The sequence below is a fragment of the Fragaria vesca genome, linkage group LG6 (genome assembly GCF_000184155.1).
Source record: "Fragaria vesca subsp. vesca linkage group LG6, FraVesHawaii_1.0, whole genome shotgun sequence".
Lineage (NCBI taxonomy): Eukaryota > Viridiplantae > Streptophyta > Magnoliopsida > Rosales > Rosaceae > Fragaria > Fragaria vesca.
The window spans coordinates 28,375,422-28,399,135 of NC_020496.1; the positions used below are offsets into that span (position 1 = coordinate 28,375,422).

Below are 23,714 nucleotides of genomic sequence, written 5' to 3' on the forward strand. Positions count from 1 at the left end.
ACATCTTGATCGGAATCCGTCGACGAGATCTTGTTCGTCTCCAGCCACTACGAGAGTCGAGTGTCTCTGCATCGAAGAGCGTTAAGCAGTCAAGGGCGAGGACTAGTGGTATTCGTCGATTTGGCAGAGGAAACCTTGACGTCGTCGATCCGGCGGCATCAAGGTCGAGTTCGAATCAGACGACGTCGAGGTCGAATAAGAAGGGAGACGACGCTCGGATCGGGTCCGGACTTCGATGAGATCGAGGACACGGAGGCGGCGGCATTGCTATGGGCGGCGATGATGTACTAGGGATGAAGGGAGACGGCGTAGAGGTTGTATAAGGCAGCAGAGGCCCTAAGGCTTAGGGTTCCGGCGAGGGATCATGCCGGTTTAGGTCGGTTTAGGGTTCCGACGAGGCTCAGAATTTGGTCGGATTTCTTGCCAGAGAGAGAGAGAGAGAGAGAGAGAGAGAGAGAGAGAGAGAGATATTACGGTGGTTGTGTGGTTGGGAAGGGGAGGCCATTGCGGTGAGCTGTGAGCTGAGACTGAGAGAGTCAGCGTCCACCGGAATTGAAATTGGAGACTGGAATGTGGAGTGGTTTTGATAATGGTAACTGGATTGGGCCAGTTGAGGATTTAGTTATTGTTTAAAGCCCAATATAAAGTCCATTAGTCAGTACATGGGCTTTTCGGTGGGTGTATAGCCCAATGGACCAAGAGAAAAACATAATGTTCCCGCAGTGAACGCAAAATAACTGAAAAACACCGAACCGAACCGAACTAAGCAAAGACCATTCGAATTAGCAAATCATTTTTTTTTTCTTTCTCATAACATGTGTTTATAGTTTGTATTCGAATTAGCAAAGACAATTCGCTTCACCGGTTGCAGGCTCGAACTTGAGATTTTTTGACCTGAGTCGAACTCTCAAAGTTTGGCCCTTTAAATGTCGTATAAATTCAGTTATTATTATTATTTTTTGTATGAAATTTTCAATGAAATAATGCTATAAACTCAAAATCTAACAACAAACAACATTTAATTGTCTTTAATCACTTCTAGTTTATTAATTAAGAAACCTTAACTAATGTGTCACCAACAATTACACCCAATAAAAAGCTATAAAAAAACAAAATATGGGCCTGCAGGCTACATTCAGGTTCGATTCGAGTCTACACGGTTAGTGCATTTCTTTTGTGTACGAACTCAATCGAATTGATATTTCGAATTAAGCGAATGTATGTTGTAGTGGATGGAACTAAAAATATCTATATGACTAAATCAATCGACTACGTACGTGTATACAATTCGGTTTTGATTCGATTGTACGGGTTAAAACATGTTAAGTTTGAACCGGACTAGTTACAACTTTTGGTTTTGAATCCAAACGACACGACTAGACTAAACTGTACCCACCCTTAAGTGATGTACAAAGCAGAAGCAACTAGCCAGGAATTGGACCACCCTTAAACATGCATTTCCCACCATCATCGATTCATCATTGTTATCGTTACAGTTGAAATTTGAAACTAAACTTGTAGTAGCAGGACATATTCGATCATTACCTGCAGGTTGAGTGTGGGAAATGGATGCGTGCAACAAACAATATATTAACAGATGAAAACAGATTTAAGGAATGATGAGTAATGATGATCAGTGTATAACGATAATCCACTCAATCTCCGCGAACCAACCTCATATAAATGCATACACTATGAGTTCTATTAACCCTTTATGCTTAAGTAAAACAAAGATGGATCTCCTTAATTTCGAATTGCTTAAATTGAACCACAAGCAACTTGAATATAATTGAATTGGAGTTGGGTAGATTGTTGAAGCAAACATGGCATTTGCAAACAGCTCTAGCTTTACAGATTCTTTGTCGTTTCGTGTTTGAATTGGATTGCGCCGCGCGCGCCCTTTAGTTGATCATCGAAGTCTTAATGATATCTAATTAGCAAAAGCAACGGGAGGTTAATTTGAAATTGATACGAGGTTAACCTCACTTGGTTGTGAAACAAACTTTGGCGCCGATGTTATTTAAAGTCCTAACCTCATGATTACTGAGGTAGTTATATATACTGATTCCAATTTACATTGATCTCATGCCGTTAATTATTAACAATTAGGGAATGATTAAAAAGGGAGCTATTCGAATTGGTAAAGAAGCAAAGGTATATATAAAGATAGTGACTATGTTGTCCCAGTTGTGGAAGACAATTAGAATGATCATGATCTCCAGCACCAACGATTTCAGTGGCATAAGATTTCGAGGGCCCAGAAAGCATTCAAATTTAGGAGATTTTGCCAAAAATTTGAAACCTTTGGACAAAATAAATGATGATTATATAGCTAATAACTTGATAGACACACTACTCGATCATCATCTTATAATTGCCGATGGTCCATTAATACTACACTCTAAATTCTCAAACACTCGTATGTCTCATCGGTTGGTAACGAAGAAGAATTAGCGAAGTGAGGTGGAATGATTAAGCAACCGAGGGTTTTTATTTTACTCTATATTTCATATGGGTTAACGGTAATTTGATGAGCTTTTGGAAGTTAACTTAGGTACTACATATAATCCAAGTCAGAATTTCACCATAGCATTAGCTAAGAATAATATAGATCGAGTTCCCAACCTAACATAGTCGAATGTTTTGAGAGCTGCTCTTTTTAACACGTTTTTCGAGAAACTAACTTCCCGGTGGATGCCCTTGTAAACTTGGGTCACACAAGCAACATGGATATTGACTTGGAAGGATCTTGTCCTCTTCAGATTAAAAATGCTTTATTGTTTGACCGTTTAAGGTCAGGTTGTACTCGAGGTTTCATTTTGTAATTTACTTTCAGTATAAAAAAAAAAAAAAAAAACCTAAACATAGTCGATCTTTATAAATCTTACTTACCATAGGTGATGTGATCGATATCCGATCGGATACGTTAATTTTCTAGCTAGGGCTTTATGTTCGTAGAATCGTAGTTGGTGCTGTTGGAAGTGTCTGATCGAGTAGGGTTGGGAAACTTAATGTACGGACAGTTATGCAGATCCAATCTGTATATACATAGTTATAATGTTATGGTGGTTGGTTCCTATCCGTACGTGCCTTCCTGGAAATTCAGAGTCATCGAGCTCACTGGTTACTATTATACTGCTAGCGATCGAGTCGAAGCTAGTACGTACTGAAGTTTCGACTTTAAGTTCATCAGTGTGATAATCGAGATGGCCATTAAAGAGAATCACATGAAGTTGCATATATGCAGAGATAGATCCATCGATGTACGTTATACATACGCTTAAACAAATGAATCAAAACCAAGCTCGATCTATTTAGAGAGAAGAAGAAACTACCACCTTCATTCCCACCACGTGTGTATTGTGCATGTTTGTGTATACATATATATACATATATATGGATTGATTCTTATTGACGCATACGTCGTTTAATTAAGATGTATGGCTATCCCTAGACCGACCAGGAATCAATGCTTTCACATCTTCTTGAAGAATGCAGTACGTAGATCGATCGAAACGTGCGGCTGAATTGTTTGCAGATTCGGAGACACCCATTTACTCCGTCGACCGCTACCTACCGTCGTCCGACTCGTCGACACCCATTTACGTTTCTTCATCATGAGTATAGGTCATCCATATTCACCCATATCTTGCATTGAATAAGAAGAAGCAAACGTAGTGAGACAGAACAGTACCAACTATCCAATCTATGCCACTCTAGCTTCCCCATTCTTCTCCTTCTAGTCTCATCTGTTTTAGCTTCCGTTATCATCAAGCACCGCCTTCCGTCGGTGTTGTTGTACTCGTGGTTTTAGTTTGTAGTTTAGTCTTTGTTGAATCGGAAAGAAAAATATGGCAGATCAAACCCTAGAAACGCAGAACAAAGCAAATGGCATCAGAAATGGGATGCCATGTAGTCGTACGTGGGCTTTGGTGTTTCTGCTGCGAGAATTGCGCCTTTGCGCGCGACCCGTAATGTAATGTAATCCTCCATTTCTGACCAAAAAGAAAAGGTTAAAGATTTGTGGTGCCCTAAATAAACTAAATAAACTGTACTCTGTAACTGTCATCGATACCAAGGAGCAAGAACATGGTTTGGATTCATTCCTGGAAGCATCTCTCTTTGTCTTTAGTCTTTACCCAGAAACCATAAATATAATTAATCAGCTATACCTAAGAGAATCTCCTCTGTAAACTAAACACGTACCAGATCTCTCAGAATTAACTAAGCAGAACAGTTTTGTTTTCTGGCTAAACTGGCTTATGGTAAATGGTAATTGCTTGCGTCCGGGAATGTCTACAAGCCACGTGGTGATGATGAGTCTTTCTCCATGTAAAGCAGACGTGTCTGTTTCCCGATGAAGCTATTTGTATGCCATGACTGTCAGTTTAGACCATTTGCCTCTTTTGCGCGGTTGTGTAAGCGCGAAGGCATTGAACGTCGCACGAGTGAATCGGCTTCACTCTCAGATGGCTAAGCAAGCTTAGGCAAGAGCCTCAATAAAACCCACGAGTATCGATCTCACTACAGCTGAACTAGGAGTATATCACAGTATCATCACTAATATCATATCTAAAACAAATTAATAAAGATATCGAAAGTTTTGTCTATGATATATGGATGTATCGATCGATCTATAACTTAGCTTGATATCGAAAAGTTTGTCTACGGTATATGAATGTGTCGGTAGAATAACTTATTTCAATAGAGTAATTATTCTCTGTATCCGGAACACCACGTGGCACTACCAGGTAATGTTCATAGCCAATTATATAACTCAATTTCATGTGGAAACCAACAAGGGGGTGAAAAAAAAGTAGAGGTAAATAAATAGACCAATCAGAAATAAGATAAAAACACTTAGACTAATAGTATTAGAGGGGACCAGGTACAATTTATAATTTCTCCAATGAGAGATTGGTCGAACTACTATTATTTTCGAGAGTTAAATCGCTATTAAGATACACGAAGATTTCTTTCATAATGATGTTTCTATCCATAATAATAAAGAATTAATTGGGAACTCATAATCTTATAATTAACATGACACATTGATGATTTACTGACATGGATGGTAGTAAAACCTGGTAAAGCTAGCTAGCTGAGAGACAAAGGTTGACTAACAAAGCGAAAGAAGTAACAAAGCGAAAGAAGTAATGTTCAAAGACTGAATCAGAGTCTATGTAGGTGGCTTCTACATTACTCATATTGACTACTATGGCGGATTATTGATTCACTGGGCTGGTCTGGCCGGGGAGACATGCATACAGTAACTTTATTCTGCCCTAACTTATTATGCATACAGTGATACAGATATACAACGACACCAGCAGCTTTTACTTTCCATTGCTAGCTTCGTCTCTTTAAATTTCACATATAGATACGTACGTAAAGATTTAAGATTGAAGATCTCTGACCTGAAGATCTCTGACCTCTTTGTTCATCTACTATTATATTGGATGAGGTCGGCTTTGTCCGGCCATGAGTGATTACTACTGCATCACTGCATGGACTGTTTCACTGCTAAAAATCTATGGAGCAGTAGTTCTGCATATATGCATATGGGTGCCTCCAATATGTGTCCCCAGTTATAGCGGTGCCGAGGCTAATGGACTCAGTGTGTGCCTGTCTCACTATTCAACAACATAGCTTGTGTTCTGTGTTATTTTTTATAGTCTTGCATTGAATCCTTGAGTGTATTTTATGTTTCTGTTGGCATTGGATACTCATATACTCATATATGCCATACCAGGCAGCAATTTTTCAATCATTTGTTTATACTAATTATATATATACGATCCATTGAATGTTATATAATAATTCTGTTGAGATTTTAACATGTATGTCAAGAATGTGTCAATCAAAAATATAGATATATATACACATATACATCACCCAGCCAACTAGAATAATTGAAATGTTTTGTTTTTTAGTTTGTACCGATCATCTGAATATATAGAGATCATGACAATTATAATTGGATCCGAAAAGACAATGATAAAGACATACGGTAAATAAGATAATGTGTAAAAACATGCAAAATTAAATGCGTATTTGGCTTGAAACAACTCAGTTTTAACTTATCTTGGTATTTTCAAGGTCGGCATACCGTTGAAGCTCGAGCATACTTTTAACTCAACAAAATTAAGTTTGAAGTCTCGTACTGTTTCTGAATTAGAACAACAAAAAATAATGAACCAACAAACCTAATTTTATTTTCATTTAAGCTACATCGAATTTTGTCGTAGATAATTCTATCTTAAGTCTAAGCAGCCCTTCATCCAAAAAAAAATGTTATCAAAACTAAAACTCTCAAAGACGGTTCGTAATGTTTCTAGATTAGTCGGATCACTATTTTCCAAAACAAAATTTCTCACAAAAACGAAAAAGAAAAAAAAAAAAAAACAATGCCTTGAACTGAGCCGAGATTGAAGCCGAGCCGAGTGCCACTGTAAAAAAGCAGCAGGTCCAACATAGTGGACCCCGAGGCCACCCCAATATTTTAACCCCTCAGTCAAATCCTTTTTTAACCGGCGTTAAACCCTCGTTAAAAGGACCACCTCTCCCCTCATTCTTCTTAGCGCTCATTTATTTCAAGTTGCTCTCTCTCTCTCTCTCGAGCCTCGCGTCCTTATAATTTAAACCGCATGCGAGTTTCTCACCTCACTTCCGATCACTACTAGTTGCTCCCACCTCCCAAAATTTCAAAAACCCCGCCGGAAAATGACGGTTTTCTCCGGCAGACAGGTCTTCCCGGTGGACTGCGAGGCCGAGGTTTCGCAACGCCTTCTCGAAGCCTCGCTCGCCGGAGATCTGAAGTCCGCGACCGAGCTCGCCGCCGATCCTTTCGTCGACGTCAACTTCGTCGGCGCCGTGTGCCTGAGATCGAGGAGGACGGAGGTGGTGCTGAGGGACGAGTCGGCGAGCGAGGTCCGAGTTGGTTACGAGGAGTTCAAAACTGACGTCACGGCGCTTTTTGTGGCGGTTCATGGTGGAAATGTTGAGCTGGTGAAGAAATTGCTGGTAATGTGGTGACTCTTTTGTTTTGAGTGTGTAGGACTGTGTTGTTAAATTTTTTTTACTAGATCAGTGAGGTTGAAGATGAGTTATTTTTGAAATTGAATTTTTTTACTGCGTTGTTGACTGTTTACAAATTTTGACAGCATTTTTTGTGTTTTATTTGTTTGAATTTCTAAATTTGTTTATTAGTTCTTTGATTATGTGTTTAATCTCGTAGACGATTAGTATGTGGTTTACTAAATGTTTAAAATTTAAAGGTCTATATATACTTGGTTGATTTGCAAGCATTTTTGGTATCTATTGAAAGAGTGGATTCATTAGAAGCGTTTTCGGAGTAGTTCATGATCTAGCATTGGGGATTTTTCGATGAATTATAACTTGTTTTTAGGTGCAGTGTAGCAATAACATGAAGGATTTCGGTTTCGGATATGGTTAATCACTTGAAAAGTGAAAATTCAAGAATTTGGTTCATGATGTATTCACAAATTCTAGACGATAAGCTTCTAAGGCTCTCAGTGTTTTAATCTGTGTATTTTTCTTGAGTTTAAACCTGTGTTTTGTGGATGTTAATGTAATTCTTTTGGAGCAAAATTGCAAAATTTACTAATAACTATTATTGTTCTGTATCCTGCTTAGTTGGATGTTGGGGTTTTGTTTGTGCATATTCTTGAAATGCTGGAGCTGCTAAAATATTATAGCGACATAATTAATAATGCATGTATTTGTAAGCTAGCTTCCTTTAATATATGGTATGGCTCTCACGAGCCCATACCTAGCTGTCTCAAACTGTTTATTCCAAGCCTGAGGTAATATGCATCTCCCTTGCTCTCGTATAAACGATCTGCTTGTTGACAATTCCATGCTTCCTTGCAAATCATATCAGATTTTGTTCCCCCATTTTGTCTGTATGTGGCCATCACCTTTTGTTTTCGATGAAGAAACCAAGATACCTATGGCTACGAATATAGTAGTTTTATTTATCTCTTCTTCTTGACATTTTGTAAATATTATGAGGCCATTCATGGGAAGAAAAGATTAGATGGATGAAACTCTAAAGTATCTGTTTTTGGAGTATTATTTCTAGCTTTGCGATGTACTAAGAATTGGCTTGTTTTCTTAAATGACAGAGCATTGGAGCTGATGTAAATCAGAAGCTCTTCCGGGGCTTTGCGACAACAGCAGCAGTGAGAGAGGGCCATCTTGAGATTCTCAAGATCCTACTTAAAGCTGGAGCATCTCAACCAGCTTGTGAAGAAGCTTTGTTGGAGGCAAGTTGTCATGGAAATGCTAAATTCGTGGAGCTGCTTATGTCCTCTGATTTGATCAGGCCCCATCTTGCTGTGCATGCTATTGTCATAGCATGCTGTAGGGGGTTTGTGGATGTGGTGGACAATCTCATGAAGGTAGAGTATCATTCTCAGTGAATATTACTCAACTGTTGTTCATTACTAACTTTTTAAATGCCACCATATTTTGATAAAACGGACACAGTAAAAAAAAAGATAAAACGGACACAGTAGTATATACTGGCTTGATGTTGAACATCAGTGAAAAGATATCCTGTATACGAGCAAGCATAAAATGCTCTTCTTAGTTGTGGACATGCACATTCGCATCTAAATGATCCTAAGACTAATTTATTAGTTGCTGAATGAATCATATATTAACACTGAACAATGTCTGAAATGCTCCTGATTATCAGCTAATTAAGAGCACAACCTATTAGGATCTCTTTACAAGTCTTGTTAATATGCTCACATTTTTCTTCTTCTTATAATGGCAGTGTGGTGTGGATGCAAGTGCTGTCGATAGGATACTGCTTCAGTCATCTAAGCCTTCTCTGCACACCAATGTCGACTGTAGTGCACTCGTAGCTGCAGTTGTTAGCAGGCAGGTTGCTACTGTCCGTTTGCTGCTAAAGGTGATTTGCTCATCATTTTCAGTTTATTTGTATGAAGTAATGATGGTGCTCAGTGCTCTTAGAGATAAGTTCTAGTTGCTTCGCTGCCAATTTACCTGCACTCTTGAGCCTACATTGTGGATAAATATACCATAAGTTTCACACCATCCTTGGGTTCTGTCAATGTACAATCGAATAACGCAAAAATCATCAGATATTTCTCCAAAAGCTCTGTATCAGGAATTGTAAAATAAATAAATAATTCCTTGAGAATCCAATATGAGTAGGCAGGCCCCTCCATCACCTGTGTAATAATGCAACAACTGTGGCAGCTGGATTGTACCTTTCTATAGTAATACAACGGTACACGTTTGGATTGTTGCAGTGAGATCTCAAAAATGATTTAGATTCTATGTGTCTGATGCAACAGTAGAGTTGTTCCTGTTTCATCTTCGAAATTACTTTGCTTCTTTGCTTTCTTTTTCACTCCACATGACTAACCAACCTCGATTTTGTTCCAAAATGAATAGGCTGGTGCAAGGACAGATATCCAAGTGAGGCTGGGAGCATGGTCATGGGACATTGCTACTGGGGAAGAGTTGCGCGTTGGTGCAGGACTGGCTGAACCTTATCCCATTACTTGGTGTGCAGTGGAATACTTTGAAGCTAGTGGTTCAATCTTGCATTTGCTCCTCCAAAATATTTCTCCTAATACCCCTTACTGTGGAAGAACTCTCCTGCACCATGCCATCCTATGCGGCAATGTAGGAGCTGTGCATGCGCTCCTACATTGTGGCGCCAATGTAGAATCCCCCGTTAAAACAACTGGGAGGACAATGTTTAATCCAATACACATGGCTGCACGCCTTGGCTTGTCAACAGTCCTTCAATGTTTGATCGACTCTGGTTGTGATATAAACTCCAAGACAGACTCTGGTGAGACAGCTCTAATGATCTGTGCAAAATATAAACAGCAAGAGTGTCTCAGAGTATTGGTCATGGCTGGTGCTGATTTTGGCTTGGTCAATGTTGCTGCTCAGTCTGTCAGTTCAATTTCTGTCACAAATCGGTGGTCCCTTGGATTTCAGGAGGTATTGATAGGTATAATAAGAACCGGCAAGATACCTAAATCCAGCAACTTTTCTGTTTTCTCTCCCCTAATGTTTGTCGCTCAAGCTGGTGATATTGAGGCCTTAAAAGCTATAGTTGATTCAGGAGAATTTGAGATTGATTATCAGGATGATAAAGGTTTTAGTCCAGTTATGATCACTGCTTTGGAGGGTCATGTCGAAGCATTCCGGTTGCTGGTTTATGCAGGAGCTGATGTAAAGTTGTCCAACAAATCTGGTGAGACGGCAATCACTCTATCAGCATTGAGCCAAAACCGTGACCTATTTGAGAAGGTGATGCTTGAATATGCACTCGAAAAGGGCAATCGATATGCTGGGGGTTTCTATGCTCTACATTGTGCTGCACGTCGTGGGGACATGGACGCAGCCAAGTTGTTAACAAGTAGGGGTTACGATGTAAATGTCCCTGATGGAGATGGTTATACACCTCTCATGTTAGCAGCCAGGGAAGGCTATGGTTCCATGTGTGAACTCTTGATCTCTCATGGGGCCAAGCTAGAGGTCATGAATGCTAAAGGCGAAACACCACTCTCACTTGCGAGGAAAAAGGGTGGTCTGAAAAATGATGCTGAGCGTGTGATACTAGATGAACTTGCTCGCAAGCTGGTGCTTCGTGGGGCTCGGGTTCTCAAGCACACAAAGGGTGGTAAAGGAAGCCCTCATGAGAAAGATCTGAGAATGGTGGGGAGTGCAGGGGTGCTACGATGGGGCAAGTCGAATCAGAGAAATGTGATATGCCGAGAGGCTGAGGTGAGTGCTAGCCCAGCTTTTATCAGGAACAGGCGGAGCAAGAGTGATGTTAGTGAAGCCGGAGTGTTTAGGGTTGTGACTGTCAAGAACAAGGAGGTGCATTTTGTGTGCGAAGGTGGGGTTGAAATGGCCGAGCTTTGGGTGAGAGGTATAACGCTTGTGACCAAAGAGGCCGGCTATTTTCAGTAATGCAAAGAGAGTTTCAATGGCGATGATTAGTAAGAATAGTGCTAGACTGCTAGTGAAGTAGGGTGTATAGATGGTTTCAGGAATACTTCGTCTTGAAGTATTTAGATTTCGGTTCTTTGTACTACAAGGAATATCTCTCAATCAGATTAGTCCACCTTTAATTAGGATTTGGTTTCCAATTGGGATTTTGTTTCCAATCAGGGTTGGGTTAGTTTTCCAATCAGGGTTAAGTAACTTGTAGAGTTGTAGTTTGCTTCAGAAACATTAAACTTGAAGCAGTGAGTATGGAGCAGATACTTTGCCTAGAACGCTGCAGCGGCAGCACCTTAGGAGAAACGGTAGCCAACATAGAAGAACTCCTTACCGAAATCCTTGTGCGTGTGCCTGCTCGACCTCTGGTTCGATTCAAATGCGTCTCCAAGCGTTGGCTCTCTCTTATATCCGACCCCAAATTCTGTCATCGCCACACCCTCAGGAACCCCCATCCCTCCATCTCTGCCATTTTCACTAACGTATCCACTGACTTTTATCACATCACTCTTGATCATCTAGAACAATGTGACACTAGTACTAATCCTGGAAACAAAAGGATACCTGCGTCTGCAGCCCGCAATCCTCTTAACTTCGTTCCACACCTATATGGAACCTACATTGTTCAGTCCTGTAATGGCCTCTTCTTGTGCCTTCCCGATCCTCCAATAGGTAGCCCTCCGATAATTAACCATCCATATTATGTTCTCAATCCCACAACCAACCAGTTCTCCGCACTTGTTCCTCCAGCTGCTGCTGCTGCTACTACACATCAGCCCCGTATATTCGGTTACGCTTTGGCTTTTGACCCTTCCAAATCACCTCATTACAAGGTGGTCTTCCTTTGGAGCGTCAATGAACCAGTAGATGGCTATTGCCGTTTTTTTCACATAGAGATATACTCTTCTGAGACTCAAAGTTGGAGGCTTCACGATTCCTCTTTCATTAGGAAACCTAATGTCGACTATCGTAAAGGGTATACTGCAATGGCGCAGTTCATTGGGTAGGCATGTTTAGGGAGATGTTATACTATCACATAGATGAAGAGCGTGTTGGGTTTGTCATGACTGGTCCTAGGCCTTCAGAGACATCAAGGTATCTTTGGGTGTCTCATGGTGGTGGCCATTTGAATCTTATTGATAGAGTTCGACTTAATATTCCATTTGAAGTGTTGGAGATGGGGAGAGACTACTCTGGTTGGTTTGTCAAGTACCATGTTGATCTGAATCCCATATTCACTGCTTACCCCCAGCTCTCACCAATTTGGGATATTATTCTTCTCTTCATTGCTCGAGAGGAAACCGAAGGAGAAGACAGTTCATCTTTGTTGCTGCATATTCCTGGTAAAGTCATCTCTTGTGATCTTAGGAGCAATACCCTCAATTATTTTAAGTTACCTCCTGAGGTCGGGGGTGATGATTTTTCTATCAGAGTTCACCAACAAAATCATCCATATGTGGAGAGTTTGGCTTGTGTGTGATTGAAGCTTTTGAGTTCTGGAAGTTGTTTATTTGCTTTTGGATGTAACATTGAGAATTGTTAATCTGGTACTGGGAAAAATTCTATCTATTCAATTGAAATCTCATTTGGCTTCATTCTAATAATTATGAATCTAGTTTCATTTCCGTTGCTGGTTTCAGTATGGATCAACTGTTACTTGTATTGTTAATGTCCATGCAATAGAATGGTGTAAATGGATATACAACTTTGAACACCAAAAAGCTGCATTTCTAGTTTTCACATATCTGTGTGGGGAAATTGCACTTCGGTTTTAGCTTTTAGCTAATTTGACCACCTATCAAGTCCAAACCTATAACAAGAAATGACAAGCCAGCTGTGTAGTAAGCCAATGTAAGAGAAAGAAGGAAGGAATAGGCATGAATATCCTTCTGCAGCCAGCTGATTTCTGCAGCTGTTGGCAAGAGCATCTGCCCTGCATCAACGGTAGTATCCAAACGGACTCACAAAATAAGCCCCTATCCAGTCCTCATTCCTGTTTCTGTCTTAGGTCCACAAAAATTCCATAGGGAACTTGGTCGCCAACAATTCTTGAACTAAAAATCAGGAAATAGACTAATATAGCATTCTGAACAAGTCACTATCAAATTTTCAGTGGATGCATCAATCATCTTAAAGCACATATGCTAACTAGTTGCTACCTTAACTAACATCACAAAACATTAGTAATAGGAAAACAATATGCTTGTCTACTATCAGCTGTAGGCCACTGGCACTAGTGCTGAGTGCATCTAATAGACAGTTGAACAGTGGAAAGGAATTAAAGGAATGAGCAATGCCACCCCATCTTGCACAAGCAAATGATCAGATCCAACAAAAGAATACAAGACGAGATAACTTTAAGGGAAAACACAAGCGACTTTCAACGACAATTTACCCATATGTAAAGAGCATAAAAACAGAAGATCAAAAGATAATCCAGAGACATCATGCATATAACCAAGTACGAAAACTGAAGTACAATGTACTTAGAACATTCTTGATCTGATAGAACAATAGCCGACCGCAATGTTGGTCAATATCCAAAAGAAACACGGCCTACTATTATTCAACTGTAACAGAAAATTTCGTCCACCTAATGAGTCTGCATTACATAATCCCAAACTAAAGAGAGACATGTTACCCTGCGACAAAGCAATGTAGCGTCAAATCTCCTCAGAAGCAAGCATCCAACAGGTAACAAGAGCAAAGCGCCACCAGACTGAAAACCCAACAACAAAATCATATAAATAAAACTCTCTCTCTCTCTCTCTCTCTACTAAATCATGTGCACATGTACACACTAAAGAAACAAGAAAACAGCAGCATCTAAAGTAAACATAAAGGCTATCACATCAAAACAACAGATTATAAACCTTTGAATGAGGTATTCAGCAATGTAACCTAAGACCGGGAATGAACTTACCAAGCCGGCTAATCATTCTCCTCAAAACTTCTTAAGCCTTCTCTATCCCTCCTTCTCCTCATATCCTCATTGTCTGGCTCCCTAGCCCTCTTATTCCATCTCGGGTCAGCGTCGAGAGGTTGTGCAAAAATATAACCCGCAGAAGCTCCATTGCAGGCAAGCAGTGGGGGTGGACCTTGAAGACGGTTGGAAAACAAAGTACGAGTTGTGCAGTAACCTTCTCTTATTCTGCTTGTAAACACAATTTCGTCGCCAGGAACACAGTTGAGCTGTCTATCTTCCCTCCCTAGGAAGAAGAAGACTGGTACGAATTGCCGGTTAACATGCCTTACTCTGTACTGATCATAGCTAGGTGAACCACCGAAAATCCACCTTAACTCCTTAAGTGACAGCTTATGTGGCATAGTCATGTCATCAAACACAAAGTTTGATTCCTTTATAATTTCATTTCTTAATTACAATCATTTTTCTTTTTTCCCTTTTTTTATTTAATTATTTAAACCCTAAATTTTTTTTCTTTCATTCTGATCTCATCTGCGCGACTACGCGGTCTTCATATTCATCAAATCAACATTTGTTCTCTTTCTTCTCTCACCTTCTCTTCGATTAAGAGGAAGATAATGATCAGCCTCAATTCGACCCGATCTCGATCATAGCCATGCTCATTAAAAATAAAGAAGAGTACATAAATTAAATGAAGGGCTATATATAGTTCTTTTACTTGATCGATCTTAAATCTTTACGGCTCTCCTTACCCACGGATGCACTTGCAAATCATGCCAAAGCTCATCCTTAAATCTTTACGTCTCTCCTTATCATAAAGATAGATAATAATCCTAGCCCTAATTAACAATCAATGAATACAGTTTGTTCTCACCTCTGATCTCAATCATCTTACCTTCTCTTCAATTGAGAGGATAGGTTCGTTGGTCTCATGAAGATGTAAATGAGAACGATGCAAATCAGATGAGAAATAAAGAGAAATTAGGGTTCAAAAGATAAAATGATAGCTAAAAAAGAAAAGAATTTTTGTAATAAAGAAAAAATGAAATTATAAAAGAATGAGAAAGTATGTTATAATGACATTGCTATGCCACATAAAATGTCATCTAAGGTGGGCTCTAGGTGGATTCCCTAAATGGTGGTTCACCTAGCATTACTCTTATAGAATCTAAGTGGCTGCCATACTCCTTCCTGGAATGAAAAGACGCGAATAGCTGCCCGTAAGGACAAGTAGGGGTGGACTTATTAGCAAAACACAGGCAGTCAGTTCTCCCCGCCCGCCATGGTCGATCACCAAATTTTCAAGCAAGTTAGTCTCTCTGGGGCCTACAGCAGGAGCTAGTAGGTAGACCCTCTCATCGGTTTCCACATCGTAGTCCATCACAACAACAGCGTTAGAGCGCCTTCCGACGCAGTAGAGATGTTCGACTACAAACCAGAAGACCTGATCCTCCATTGGACCGAAAGGATCATCTGTCTGGTTGTCAGTTCGTTCCCTCCAACGACCGCCACGGTAAACGCCCAAAACGTCTATGAATACATCTCTGCCGGCTATAAGAATAACGGAGGGAATCTAAACACGAACGAATTTCAGGTGACCGTCTTTGGTCCTAGAAAATCCAATTAGGTCCCCTAAAAATCAACCTTTTGTAAGCAACCTTCCGTACCACTCTCTAGTGCTTAACATCCCATACAGAGAGAGAGTGGTACAGAGGGAACCTAATTGGATTTTCTATGACCTTTTTGTTTTTAATTTCCCCCCATATTTCATATTAGATTATCAACATATATAAATTATATGCCGATAAGACCACATATAACACCTTGTTCATTTAAATGAGTAACTTCTCTTTAAATGGCAAACGAATACACAACGCTTGCATGTCTTTCGTTTGACATGTTATTTTTGTGTGCATATATACTAATTAATCACGCACAACATAACTCATGCTACAGATGGGTGGCTCGATTGTCATGAAACTGATAATTAATTGAATTACATTCCCATTTTTTGTGGCTTAACTCAGATGGAGCTTTTATCATCTATGATACATGTATATGTGAGCAAAACGCAATAACCTATAGCTAAATCTAAAATTATTAAGTAATAACTCAACGTTTTCTATCGCAATTTGAGAAGGTGATGCTTGAATTTGCACTCAAAAAGGGTAATCGATATTCTGGGGGTTTCTACGCTCTACATTGTGCTGCACGTCGTCGGGACCTGGACGCAGCCAAGTTGTTAACAAGTAGGGGTTACGATGTAAATGTCCCTGATGGAGATGGTTACACACCTCTCATATATACATCTAAATTCACAGATTCAATTACCCATATATGGAGAGTTTGGCTTGTGTGTGATTGAAGCTTTTGAGTTCTGGAAGTTGTTTATTTTCCTTCTGTTGCCTGAGTGTTTGCATCACTACTTCTACACTGGAAATCCGATCTGTATCGTCCTTCAAAAGAGCTTGCTTTATTATACGATTGAAACTTCGACATTGCATGTATCTTTGGAGGGAATAACTAGGTTATAACAAATAATGATGAAACTAACTAAGGGACTCTTCTGTAAAAACAATTCCAGGTGTAGCACCTTCAAAAAGGAGTCTTCCAGCAATCAAGACACATAGGAAAACCGCCACATTTTAACCTCCAGCAGCAATCTCCTTCTCCTTTGCTTTGCACAAGTCCTCTGCTTTCTTGATATACTTTTTAGTTAGCTCCTCAACCTGGAATATGTAACCATTCAGAAAACAAATGAGCAGCAGAAAACTTAATCGCCATATTTCTGTTGTAAAGAGCCATTAGCTTGCAAGTAGTTACTCACCTCTTTCTCCAATCTTTTTAAGTCATCCTTAGGGTAGATTGAATATAACTTTTTAATTGCATCCATTGCCTGTAACAGAAACCAACAAAACCAATTCAGATGCAGATTCAAAATAAGACCTGAACTAACATTTCATGGATGATCCTTTTACAACCTAAAATTGGTCTAATCTTGAATACTAGTAGAGGCACTATTCTTCATGAGAGCAGCCACCTCTAGCAGGCCAGATTCAACTCATTGTCTAATACTACTGTAACTATAACTTCTGACAAATGTCATATCTTTCAAATGTACTGTTTAGCAAATAGAATTAGCAGAAAAATAATTGGTATCTGCTACCTTTTGGCGACCTCTTCTAATGCTTAGTCTGCCATCTTCACAAGATTTGTTAACCACTTTACCGATAGCCTGGTAAAGATAAGACATAGGTTATCAGATGGTAGAAGTGTACAACCCAAGAAATGGAGGAAAGTAGTTACACACCTGAACATGCTCTTTGGTCAATCTGGCAATTACAAAACAGGAAATGTATATTAGTCAAGCAATTAGATACCTCAAACAGCTAATGTGAAGCTAGGGAATACTTTCAAGTAACTATTGAGAACTAAGAAGTTTAATAATTGTTAACACTAAAACATGGAATCTATTCTGTTTTTGAAGGTTTACACCACCGATTACAAGAAAATGTGTTGGTATTGAAGGAGAGCATGAGTTGCAACAGATGAATACTTACGGAGGAATAGCTGCAATTAATCGATCCCCATCGGTTTTAGGATTTAAACCCAAGGGACATTCAATAATGGCAGTCTCTATATTCTTCAAGGCCTGCAACATTACTACATTAGTGAGGTTACTGATATACTTTGGGCAGAACAACTTTGTACCATTTCATAAGTAGGAACATTTACGGGCTGTACCAGTCCAAACTGAAATTCCAGAAAGTCTTAATCTCATAACTAGATTCATTTTGAAAGCTCATTACAGAGCACATGCATAAGACTACGACTCGATGCATTTTCATGTTTAAGGAAATAAATATCAGATGAACAAGGTGCAAACTAACGATCACATGCTGATGGCATGGAAAACAAAGATCAACAGAAACAAGCAGGATGTCATTACATTTGGATCAAACGGATTGATGGACAACGTCTTCGAATCCATGACTGAAACAACCGCTATCTGACTCAACGGCAGCTTCAACCCACTGGCTTCCACAATAATGTGGTCCAGCATTCCTGCACACATACATTTCCCAAAACTCACACAATCAGTCATCAAAATCAGTCAAAATTTCAGTAACTCAAACCGAAAAAAAGAACGAAAAATTCAGCCACCCGGAGATGCTCTCCCTGTCCGTAGCTTGCTCAGTTCTCCCAACAACGCTGTAATCGCAGCCTCCATATGAGTGGTCGCATTGGCCTTGATGGTGGGCCCCATATCCGGCAAAACCTCCACTGTGCTTTCAGAATCTTCATCTTCTACAATCCCTACAACAAACCCAGCTCAGAAAATCAACCAAATCCTCAAACCCAAATCTCAAAATCTAATCTTTAAGCAAAAAAGAGAGAATTAGTACTTGACTTGGTACTTGACTTGTTACGGCCTTTGGCGAAGCCTCTGCGACTTTCTCTCACAAATTCAAGAGCTGCAGGAGGAGGAGTAGAGAGAGTAATCCTCTGCGGCGGCGCCACGGTGCCGCAGAGGGCCGGGATTCGCCGGAGAAGCGCGTTTCGGAGCGAGAATCCGCGTCTCAGAAAGATCGCCATGGCTGGGAAGGGAAGCAAAAACACTAGGGTTTTAGGTTTTTGATAAACCTCAGAGCAGTGGGTTCGGATCTTTTAAACCCGGCCCAAATATAGAACGAAAACGACGACGTTTGGCTAATTGAAATTAAGCTTTAGATATTTGGGGAAAGCAAGATATCCAAAACCTAATAGTCCAAAGAAGCTTGCTTTTCTTCTTCTTCTACTACTGCTCCATTTCAGCTGGGAGCCTCAGAATTCAGTGATTCTGAGCTGAAAGATGGAAGCTTTATGTGACTTTCCTTCTCCTCTGCAAGTTTTGTTCAGAACTGGAAGGTAGTGCTCTCTCATCTCTCTTAACTGGGTTTGTGATTGTGGCTCTAATTTGGGGGAGAAATATAGTTTGGGGTTTTAACATTGTTGTTTTGTAGGTGTTGCAATGTGAATGATTCAAGCTTCAAGCTGACGTGTCAATACCCACTGAGGCTTGTGAGGTTAAAGCCTTAAACTTTCTTGATAGTTCATATGTTAAGTAGTTTTTTGCATTTGGTGAATTTTTCTGAAGTGGATTGTAGATTTGGGATTTTGATAGTAGTGATTGTAGTTGAAATATATGTGCTAGCTGAGTTTAGAAGAAGAAGTGATAGGTATGTTGATCGTATAATGAAGGTAATTGTGGTTCTGGTGGAGTAATTTGTTAGTGGTGGGAAGGAGACCAGGGAGCAGAATTGTTTCATTGTTGTGGGTTTTGGGATTTGGAATGGCCTACTTTGAACCGTCTGAAGTGATCAAATAGATTTTAATAGGCTGAAATGATGTGGTTATCTGTTAGGGTAATTAGATTTCGATAGGGTGGAGCTGTGGTGTTATTTGTTAGCTTCACTCTGCCAAATTCCAAAACATTCTGAGACGGAGCACTGCATGACTATCTATGTTTTCTCTTTTGTATACTGGTTACGATCGAAACTGATTTGGATTGTTCTTCTCCAGGACGAAACTTGCTTTCTCTCAAAAGCTCTTCATCTGTCGAGCAAGGTTTGGTAAGCAGTTAGTTACACATTCTTCCTGTTGTAGGCCTTTTAACTTCAAATGCCAACATCTGTATATGTAAAATCAGTTTTGAACAGAATGTATCAAGTTTCGTGAAAACTCAACCAATATGTTTTACCATATGTGCAGCGGACTCTGGGATAGAAGGGACATTTAACTTAAAACTGGTATCTCCAGCTCTTTTAGCAGCTGAGAAAGAAGAAGCTAAAGCTGTCCTGATGTTGTTCTTGAAGAAACAAGGTCTCAGCCATACACCTGCCGCAAGAACCATAAACAAGTCGGAGCTTTTCATTGATCACCTTGTCGATAGGCTTCATTCTGTTCATAAATCCCGGTATCTAGTAGGTTCGAATTCACCATTTTACTGCTTCTTAATGAATCCATCTTATGTAATTATTGTGAGTTCTAAATGTGATTAATCAAATTCTTTTGCAGGACGTGAGCTAACCACTCTTGAGATAAGGGAGGCTCTAATCCCTTACCTTGAATCCCTTCTAGAGGAGCATGGTATTTATATGGTAGATGTGGTGGAAAGCTTTCCTGATGCACCAGTTAAAGCAAAGCCAGTTGCACCGGTTATTAAATCCCAGTCATCTGTTGACTTGAAGAAGTTGAAAGCCATATCTAGAGTGAGTGAGATAGGCCCAGCTGGGAAGCTTCCATCTCATATCCAATACCTTTTAGAGCTTGGAATGGATCTCGATCAAATAAAGGGTATTGCGCGCAGATTTCCATCTTTTGCCTACTACAGTTTGGAGGGGAAGATAAAACCAACTGTTGAGTTTCTCCTTGATCTTGGGGTCCCAAAATCTGATATTCCTACAATCCTCTTTAAGAGGCCTCAGCTGTGCGGGATCAGTCTTTATGAGAATATTATGCCAACCATGAGATTCTTAGAAAACCTAGGTGTGGACAAGAAACAGTGGGCAAAAGTGATATACCGCTTTCCAGCCCTTCTCACATATAGCAGGCAGAAGGTGAAAACAACAGTAGATTTCCTCTATGAAATGGGCCTTTCAGAAGAGATCATAGGTAAGGTCTTAACAAGGTGCCCGAACATAATTAGTTACAGTGTCGAGGACAAGTTACGGCCCACAGCTGAGTACTTTCGCTCACTAGGGGTGGATGTTGGTGTTCTTCTGCATCGATCTCCCACAGTGTTTGGCCTTAGTATAGAGGCCAACTTGAAGCCTGTGACAGATTTTTTCATTGAGAGGGGATATACTATGGAAGAAATTGGGACAATGCTTTCAAGGTATGGAGCCTTATATACGTTCAGCTTGACAGAGAACTTGATGCCGAAATGGGAGTTCTTTTTGACCATGGATTATCCAAAATCAGAGCTGGTTAAATTCCCTCAATACTTTGGTTATAGTTTGGTAGAACGGATTAAACCAAGATATGCACTTATGAAGGAATGTGGAGTGATGTTACTATTGAACCAGTTGTTATCGCTATCTGCTTCTAACTTTGATAAGGCTCTTAAAAAGAAAATTGAGAAAATGGCGGCTGCCAATGGTGAAGATCCCAACACAGATGTTGTACTATGAAACTTGTGTGCGAGTATTATAACAATCCAGGAAGAGCACATTTCGGTACAGTTGCCACATTGGAACTAAAAGTCTGCGTATCTTGGCAATGGGACGATGTATTGCTTCTGAACTTGGCTGATTATATGATTCTTCTGAGCGGTGGCTGCAGCCATGAGACATTGGATTTTTGTCCTATACTAATTGAAGCTTCAGAAGAGAAATATGTTGCTGAATGACATCCTTGAAAATGATGATGATACAGCTGTCTTGTTCATAAGTGGGAATTTTCAAGGGCAACTCTTATATCAGTCATATCCTGGACTGCTGTTGATAGTGTTAGAAGTTTGTGTTGAATATTGATGCAGTAGGTACGTACACACATTTTCTTGTACACTGTAATTAAAAGGAGTCCCACTTTATCTCCCAAAGTCCCACTTTATCTCCCAAAGTTGTTAATTTTTTCCCTCGCATGTGTACCTCTTTATTTTGGATTTGTTCTCTTGGTTTTGTATTGTTGTCCTTTGTTAATTAGGAATTTAGGATAACTAGTCAAGCTAGGTTTTATGTATATAAATAACCAAGTCCGCCCCTTATTAAAGAAGCCAAGTTCTAAGCAAACAATATATTCCTTGCTGAGAGAGGAGAGAATGGTGCAGGGACCAAAATGCTGTAGCAGCAGCAGCTTAGCAGAAACCGTAGCAGACTATGAAGATATCCTTACCGAAATCCTTTTGCGTGTGCCAGCTCGACCTCTGGTCCGCTTCAAATGCGTCTCCAAGCACTGGCTCTTTCTTATTTCCGACCCCAAGTTCTGTCATCGCCATATGCTAAAGAATCCACACCCGCCCATTTCCGCCTTCTTTTCTCAGAAGTCCAGCGAGTTTGGTTTTGTCCCTCTCCACTTTGATCATGATCCGACTAGTATTAGAACACGCGGGAACCAAAACCTAATTGAGTCTGCAAGGTCCTGCAATCCTCTGGATTTCGTACACAGCCTACACAGCATTAAGATTGTCCAGTCCTGCAATGGCCTCTTCTTGTGCTGTCTCCATCCTCCACGATACTCTTACCCAACTAGAGCTAGTACACTTGTTTATTATGTTCTCAATCCCACAACCAACAAGTTCACCACACTTACTCCTCCAGCAGCTGCTGCTGCCACTACCAGTGATCCTCGAATCTTTGGCTACGCTTTGGCTTTTGACCCTTCCAAATCACCTCATTACAAAGTGGTCTTCCTTTGGTGTGTTGACGAACCAATTGCAGGCCACTGGTGCCCGTACCATCGCATAGAGATATATTCGTCTGAGACTCAAAGTTGGAGGCTTCTCGATTCTTCTTTCAACACTCAACCTCAAGTCGTCTACAAAGTTGGTGTATACTGCAATGGCGCAGTTCATTGGGTAGGCGTTGATTGTGAGATGTCGTACTATCACATAGATGAAGAACGTGTGGGATTCGTTGATGGTTTCGCTAGGGATGACGGCGGGACGAGTTTCTTTACGAGGCAGTCTAGATATTTTAGGGAGTCTCATGGTGGTGGCCGTTTGCATCTTATTGATATTCATATACAATGTCATACTAGATTTCAAGTCCTGGAGATGGGGAAAGACTACTCTGGCTGGTTTGTCAAATACAATGTTGATCTTGATCCCTTATGCACCGCTTACCTGCACATCCCACAGAATCTTTTTGTTATTCTGTCGCTTGCTCCGGAGGAAAATGAACAAGATGAGGAAACTTCATCTGTGTTGCTGCTGCATACTCCTGGTAAAGTCATCTCTTTTAATCTTAGGAATAACACCTTCAAATCTATTGATTTAAATCCCAAGGTCGGTGTTGATGAATCCTTTTGCCGAGTTGGTAGGTGGAATTATCGATATGTTGAGAGTTTGGCTGTTGTGTAATGGGAATTCTTCTTTTCTTTAGTTTTGAAATCAACAACTGTTAGTTTGGCAGTAAGAAGTATTTGAGCCTGTGTAACCTCACTATTTATAAATTTCATTTTATTTTTTTTTATAATTCAAATATTTATAAATTTCATTGGATTTCATTATCTCTTTCAGTTGTGAATGTCTAAATGTTTAGCTAGTTATGCCTTTGGTTGCTGACAAGCCAAAGTCTCCATATATGGTACTCGTACTTTCTAACAAATAGACTCGGATTGGTTAACTCAAAAGATTTGAAGGACTTGCTCTTAAGATTATAAGTCGGTATGGAGCTTTTTATGGAGGAAATGAGAGTTCTTTCTTACCACCGATTATTCCAAAGCAGAGCTGGTTAAATTTTAGAATAGGTACTCTGGTTATAGTTTATAAAGGGTGAAATACGCACTTATGAAGCAATGTGGAGTGATGTTACTGTTGAAGCAGTTGTTATCGCTATCAATCAGCTGCCAATTTTAACTTTGAGAAGGCTTATAAAAAGAAAATCAAGAAACGATCCCAAACACAGATGAGCACATTCCAGACAGTTGCCACATTGAAACTACAAGTCGACGCTTTATGGCAATGAGAAAGTGTCTTCTGTCTGAACTTGAATTATTCTGAGCATTGGCTACAGACAAGAAGCATTGGATTGTTTGTCTTATACTTTGAAGCTTCAGATCATGGAAG

General features: G+C 40.0%; 6 protein-coding genes across 6 annotated transcripts in view; 4 read left to right on the forward strand and 2 right to left on the reverse strand.

Annotated features, from left to right (window-relative positions):
• LOC101295835 (protoporphyrinogen oxidase, mitochondrial-like) overlaps positions 1–548 on the reverse strand; it is a 5,304-nt gene extending 4,756 nt beyond the window's left edge. The window contains exon 1 of the mRNA XM_004303944.1: positions 475–548. Coding sequence (XP_004303992.1) covers positions 475–505 — 31 coding nt within the window. The 5' untranslated portion in view covers positions 506–548. The remainder of the gene's footprint in view (positions 1–474) is intronic.
• A 6,117-nt stretch (positions 549–6,665) lies between these two features.
• LOC101294203 (ankyrin-3-like) lies at positions 6,666–10,989 on the forward strand. Its single transcript, XM_004305869.1, has 4 exons — positions 6,666–7,023; positions 8,148–8,423; positions 8,804–8,941; positions 9,451–10,989. The coding sequence occupies exons 1-4, from the start codon at positions 6,724–6,726 to the stop codon at positions 10,987–10,989; spliced, it is 2,253 nt and encodes a 750-aa protein (XP_004305917.1). The 5' UTR covers positions 6,666–6,723.
• Positions 10,990–11,273: 284 nt separating this feature from the next.
• LOC101294497 (F-box protein At5g07610-like) lies at positions 11,274–12,026 on the forward strand. Its single transcript, XM_004305870.1, has one exon. It carries the CDS (start codon positions 11,274–11,276, stop codon positions 12,024–12,026), a length of 753 nt encoding a protein of 250 aa, XP_004305918.1.
• A 4,368-nt stretch (positions 12,027–16,394) lies between these two features.
• LOC101296125 (ribosome-recycling factor-like) lies at positions 16,395–18,541 on the reverse strand. The gene is made up of 8 exons (XM_004303945.1): positions 18,352–18,541; positions 18,110–18,262; positions 17,895–18,010; positions 17,506–17,597; positions 17,256–17,277; positions 17,112–17,180; positions 16,773–16,841; positions 16,395–16,674 (listed from the first exon to the last, which is right to left on the reverse strand). The coding sequence occupies exons 1-8, from the start codon at positions 18,539–18,541 to the stop codon at positions 16,591–16,593; spliced, it is 795 nt and encodes a 264-aa protein (XP_004303993.1). The 3' UTR covers positions 16,395–16,590.
• Positions 18,542–18,797: 256 nt separating this feature from the next.
• Positions 18,798–21,373, forward strand: LOC101294787. Its single transcript, XM_004305871.1, has 5 exons — positions 18,798–18,853; positions 18,949–19,011; positions 19,508–19,557; positions 19,697–19,912; positions 20,003–21,373. The coding sequence occupies exons 1-5, from the start codon at positions 18,798–18,800 to the stop codon at positions 21,115–21,117; spliced, it is 1,500 nt and encodes a 499-aa protein (XP_004305919.1). The 3' UTR covers positions 21,118–21,373.
• Positions 21,374–21,746: 373 nt separating this feature from the next.
• LOC101295070 (F-box protein At5g07610-like) lies at positions 21,747–23,006 on the forward strand. The gene has a single exon (XM_004305872.1). It carries the CDS (start codon positions 21,747–21,749, stop codon positions 23,004–23,006), a length of 1,260 nt encoding a protein of 419 aa, XP_004305920.1.
• Positions 23,007–23,714: the final 708 nt, after the last annotated feature.